The sequence below is a fragment of the Miniopterus schreibersii genome (assembly GCF_964146895.1).
Source record: "Miniopterus schreibersii genome assembly, chromosome: 19".
NCBI classification, from domain to species: domain Eukaryota; kingdom Metazoa; phylum Chordata; class Mammalia; order Chiroptera; family Miniopteridae; genus Miniopterus; species Miniopterus schreibersii.
The window spans coordinates 34,521,865-34,527,774 of record NC_138119.1 but is presented as its reverse complement, the minus strand read 5'-3'; the positions used below and the strand labels follow the sequence as shown (position 1 = coordinate 34,527,774).

The following is a 5,910-nucleotide window of genomic DNA, read 5'->3' as shown; positions in this document are numbered from 1 at the left end:
AGGGTAGAGAGTTGGGTGGACAGACCAAAAGAATATTCCTAGATTAAAGCAGGCCATTGTTTAACATTACGGTCTTACTTAACAGATGTTACAAAATAGCCTTTCAAAATCATATGGGGCTTTTTCAAGGTAGCATGAAGAAAGCCGAGGTCAGAAAGAAGGGCTAGAAGCCAAGGCGATGAGAAGAAAGAATCTGGAAGTCAGGGGCTGGAGTGGAAATGAGAGGCAGAGGGGCAGGGCCGGGGTTGTGGGAGGGACAGTTTTTCTCTGATGTACAATGTGAATGAGGCAGAGATTTGTCAGTTGGAAGAGAGAGGAAGTCACTATAAAGCACTGAGAAAAAGGTTTGCTGGGTTCAGAGATCAAACACCAGCTTTTACAGTCAGAAGCTCTACCTCCCAGTGAAATGCTGCTTTTGCCGCTTCTATTGCTAGCAGATCTCACCCCAGGTGGTGACAACGAGCCCAGGCATGGTAAGAGGAACTCTGGCTTCTCCCGGCGTGGGCGTAGGGGGTCTGGATGAAGCAAGCTGCACATACTGGGGTCTGGGCGACCTGTCTCCAGCCCTCTTCTTCTGTTTTGGAGGTGGGGGATGGAGCCTGAGGCCCTGGCACAGGCCATGTCTCAGGCATTTTGTTGTGCAGACTCTGGGTTCTCTTTCTGTGGATCTTTCTGGTTTTCACCCCCCCCCGCATTTCCTCCTGACTTTCTCTCTCTTTTTTCTCTCCCACTTTTCTTATTCCACTACCCACAGCGTTTCAGGAGCCGATCTCTTTCCATCTCATCCAGATATCGTCCTTTGCCAACAGCACCTGGGCACAAAATCAAGGCTCTGGCTGGCTGGGTGACTTGCAGATTCATGGCTGGGACAGTGACTCAGGCACTGCCATTTTCCTGAAGCCCTGGTCCAAGGGCAACTTCAGCAATGAGGAAATAGCTAAGCTGGAGGAGATATTTCGAATATATTTTATCGGATTTGTTCGGGTGGTACAGGATCATGTCAGTGAATTCCAGATGAAATGTGAGTGCTGTTCTCTGGAGAGATTATCAGTGATTTTCTCTCTCTCTTGGTTCAGGTTGCCCCACCCCAGGAGCTTTCTCTTCTTCCTAATTTATCCAACAGTATGCACATACTTCTCTAGAGATGTCTTCCACTTAGACTCCATATCTCCACAAGCTATTTCAGGTTTTTCCTGCTTCCTGCACTCTTGTCTGATAAAGATACCCCTTTGGAACCATCTCCTGGCTTGTTTATATTTAACTTTTTTTCTCTTAAACCCCAAGCAAGAAGCCCTCACTTTTCCTGCTCTGTGCCTGAGTAAACTAAAGTGTGACTTCCTTTTTTCTTCAACCCATCTGTTCAAGCATTTCCAGCCCGTTCCCGCCTCTCAGTGCAATCCTCCTGCTCCTCCTGGAACGTTGTGCTCGTGACTTCATCGCCCTGTCCCTCGCATTTTCCCTCTCTTCTTTCTTCTTACCTCCGGTATGTCATTACAGCAGCCCTTCTCCACTGTTTCTGACATGCGTGCTTCTCCCCTGCTCTTCTTTCTGAAAAGTCTGTGAACACAGCCAGACAGCTTAACAACGAGGATAGGTTCTGAGAAATTAATTAGGTTCTTACCAATGCGTAGGTTCTGCCAGTTTCATTGTGTGAACATCATGGAGTGCACTTACACAAACCTCGATGGGGTAGCCTGCCACACACCTCGGCTATGTGGCGTAGCCTGCTGCTCCTAGGCTACAATCCTGTACAGCACGTCGCTGTGGAAAACCACGAGATTAAATCAAGCACAAGAGAAACTGATGCAATCACAAGACGCAGTAAACACGAGATGTATGAGGCTGTTACTGGCACACTGTTTTATAGGAAACCTCTTTTTTAGAAGTAGAAAAAGTGCACTCTAAAATAACAATAAATAGTATAATAAATACATAAACTGGTAACATTTGTTATCATTATCAAGTATTCTGCACTGTACATATTGTATTGCTATACTTTATACAACTGGCAACACAGCGGGCCTGCTTGCACCAGCACCACCACAAACACATCAGCGCGCACGGTGCCCTGGCGTTCCTTACAGCGGCGACGTCACCAGCAGCAGGGACTTTTCAGCTCCGCTCCACTACACCTTAGGGAGCCACCTTCATATACGGGGCTTGCTGTTGACTGAAAAGCTGTTATGCTGCATATGACTGGACTGAATTGGGCGTCCGCCCATCACTTTACATCTCACCCAAATAAAATATCCTAGGTCCTTTCTCCACCCATTTCCTTCTTGTTTGCTCTTAAATATGCCTTTCTCTGTTTTCCTTCTATGCAGACCCCTTTGAGATCCAGGGCATGGCGGGCTGCCAGCTGCTTTCTGGGGAGACCACGGAGAGCTTCCTGATGGGGGCCTTGGGAGGACTGAGCTTCCTGAGCTTCGAGAATGGGTCCTGTGTGCCCAGTGCTGCGGGCGGCAGCAGGGCACAGTGGTTCTGCACACTTTTCAGTCAGTACGAAGGCATCGCTGATATCATAACGAAGCTCCTCTTAGAAACCTGCCCTCGATTCCTCCTGGGTGTCCTCGAGGCAGGGAAGGCGGAACTGCAGAGGCAAGGTTAGTCCTCTCCTATCCTCAAGGGTTTTCTTGTTCACGTCCCACCACCGCTGTACACTCAAGTAGGATGCACAGCAGAGGGGCTTGATCAATACATTATATGGTTTCCAAAGGAGTGGAACTGTCACTGTCCAAACTTGTGGGTTTTTGAGTCCCTATGCTCTGGATTAGAGTCATAACTTGACATTGTCCCTGCTCTTCCTGCCCAGTGAAGCCCAAGGCCTGGCTGTCCAGTGGCCCCCCTCCTGGTCCTGGCCGTCTGCTGCTGGTGTGCCATGCCTCGGGATTCTACCCCAAACCTGTCCGGGTGACGTGGATGAGGGGTGAGCAGGAGCAGCCGGGGACTCATCAAGGTGACGTCCTGCCCAATGCTGATGGGACGTGGTATCTCCGAGTAACCCTGGATGTGGCCGCCGGGGAGGCAGCTGGCCTGACTTGCCGAGTGAGGCACAGCAGTCTAGGAGGCCAGGACATCGTCCTCTACTGGGGTGAGAAAGAACTGGGGCCCAGCTGGGAATGGGAAGAGCGGACCCTCAAACATAGAGGGTAAGACTGGCAAAATGGTGAGATTTAATATGAGAGAGAGAGAAATAAGGAGAGAGGAAGGGAGGAGTAGAAAGAAGGAGGAAAAATGACAGAAAGAAATGACCCAGGGCAGCGATTTTCAACCGGTGTGCTGCAAGAATTTTAAAAACATGCAATACCCGACTATTTAGTCAGGGGCTCTGACCTCTTTTCCCTGAGATTGTCAAATAAAAAATGACAACAGCCAACACCATCACAATAGATGTCTGGTGTGAATGAATCAAAATTATACCCATTTTGGGGGCAGATTAGCAAAAAATATACTTTTTGGTGTGCTGCAGGATTTTAATAATTAGTTTATGTGTGCCTTGAGATGAAAAATATTGGAAATTGCTGACCTAAGATATAAAATAAGTAAGAATTATGAGCCTATATAGTATTGGGTGAAGTGGGGCAAGAAGAAGAGATAGAAGATAGATATGGATATATTTTGTTAGAAAATATGAGAGAGGGAGTTGGATACGCCCACACGTCAGAAGCAGGTGAATGATGGTGCTGACCCCTAGGTGAGCAAAGGAAGGGCCGGTGAATCAGAGAATGGGCTTTGAAGTGACATCTCTGTGTCTTCTCCCAATTGCCAGGATCTTCTGTCTCCCCCATCAGTGTGATATTGTTGGCAGTCATATTGCCCACCTTGATTCTCTTGATATGTCTTGCAGTATGGTTTTGGCGGCGCTGGTAAGTTTTCACAAAATCTTTTTTTCTGTTAACCTCTCATTCTTTTATACCATTTTAATCTATTTATATCACTTTAGCCTCAATCTTTCCACAAGATTTTGCACTTTCTCCCCAATTCTCATTTTTTTTTTTTTTTAATATTTATTGATTTCAGAGAGAGGAAAAGAGAGGGAGAGAGAGAAATAGAAACATCAATGATGAGAAAGTCATTGATTGGCTGCCTCCTGCACATCTCCTCCTGGGGATCGAGCCCGCAACCCGGGCATATGCCCTGACTGGGAATCAAACCTCGATCTCCTGGATCCTAGGCTGACTCTCAACCACTGAGCCACATCTTTTTAATGTAAATCTGTTTTTTAATTGTGGTAAAATATACATGACATAAAATTTATCTTAGTCATTTTGAAGTGCATAGTTTAATAGTAGTAATTACACTCCTATTTTTGTGCAACCAATCTCTAGAACTTTTTCATCTAGAAAAACTAAAACTCTATACCTATTAAACAACATCTTATTTTCTGGTCATCTAGGCCCAAACAACCAACATTCTACTTTCTGTCTACATAAATTTGACTGCTTTTGACACCTCATATAAGTGGAATCTTCAGTATTTGTCTTTTATGACTGGATTATTTCACTTACCATAATGTACTCATGATTCAGAATTTCTTTCCTTTTTAAGGAAGGCTTAATAATATTACACTGTATTTATATAACCTGTTTATCCATTCACCTGTCAATGGACACTTGGGTTGATTCCATCTTTTGGCCATTGTGAATTATGCTGCTATGAAACAGGTGTACAAATACCTCCTATGTAGAGCTAAAATTGTTTGTGTTCTTAACAGGTCATATCAGAATATCCAGTGAGATTTTATCATGTCTCTTTTCCCATTTGGAATAAGTACCTAGAAGATAAGAAGCTCAAGCTGCCAGCCCAGGAGTCAATCTCATCATATTTAATCAAATAATTATCATATTTGATCAACTAGGAGTTCCCATAGATTGTGAGATGTAATTTACACACTAACAGGAAAATAATTAAGAGCTGCGACTTTATTATATGATAGCATCAATAGTAGGTTCCACCCAGATTTAATAGATGTGAGATGTGAGAAAGGATGTATCTTGGAATAAATAAAATAAAGTACCGATGGTGCCTGACTTACCTTACCTTACCCTTTTTTTGTCACTTTCTAATGGTGTGAAAGCAATACATATTCAGTAGAAATGGTACTTGAATTTTGATTTTTTCCCCTGGACTAGTAATATGTAGTATGATTCTCTCTTGTGATGCTGGGCAGTGGCAGTGAGCCTAGCTCCCAGTCAGCCTTGACATCATAAGGATAAACAACCGATACTCTACAATGTGTTTATTGTGTTAGGTGATTTCGCCCAACTATAGGCTAATGCATGTGTTTTGAACATGTTTAAGGTAGGCTAGGCTAAGCTATGATATTTCATATGTTAGTTGTATTAAATCTCCTTTTATTATTTTTAGTTGATATTCTAGATTTTCTTCTTATTGAAATATTTCTCACATAGCAATAAATAAATAAATATAAAAATTAAAAAAAATCGCCCTAGCTGGTTTGGCTCAGTGGTTAGAGTGTTGGACCTTGGACTGAAGGGTGATAGGTTCGATTTTGGCCAAGGGAACATACCTCGGTTGCAGGCTCCCCCCCAATCAGGGCAGGAGCGGGAGGCAACTAATTGATGTGTCTCTCTCATATCAATGTCTCTCTCTTTCTCTCCCTTCCACTCTCAAAAGCAATGGAAAAAATATCCTCAGGTGAGTATAAAAAAAAGAATTAAAAAAAAAATGTTCTCCTTGTTTTTGCCCTGACCCCTTTGGAGAAAACCACTTGTGCCAATACTGTAACTAGAGTTTACCTACAAAGACTCATCAGAAGAGGATCCTGCTCCTCATTTTTCAGTAAGAATGAATGAGAAGTGGGATGTATGAGGGATAATACAAAAGGCTGTTAAATAGTCAAGTAAAAATCAAGAGGGTTTTTCTGGCCTTCAGGGACTTTGACATCTG

General features: G+C 43.9%; 1 protein-coding gene across 2 annotated transcripts; it reads left to right on the top strand.

Moving 5' to 3' along the window:
- The first annotated feature begins 269 nt into the window (after positions 1-269).
- LOC308548906 (T-cell surface glycoprotein CD1b-2-like) lies at positions 270-5,412 on the top strand. 2 transcript variants are annotated; one of them, XM_081121064.1, is made up of 6 exons: positions 275-473; positions 755-1,021; positions 2,325-2,603; positions 2,813-3,091; positions 3,770-3,866; positions 4,715-5,412. In XM_081121064.1, the coding sequence occupies exons 1-6, from the start codon at positions 407-409 to the stop codon at positions 4,734-4,736; spliced, it is 1,011 nt and encodes a 336-aa protein (XP_080977190.1). In that variant the 5' UTR covers positions 275-406; the 3' UTR covers positions 4,737-5,412. The 2 variants fall into 2 exon arrangements, with proteins under 2 accessions (XP_080977191.1, XP_080977190.1); XM_081121065.1 differs by lacking the exon at positions 755-1,021 and having other exon boundaries at positions 270-473; positions 4,715-5,037.
- The last annotated feature ends 498 nt before the right edge of the window (positions 5,413-5,910 follow it).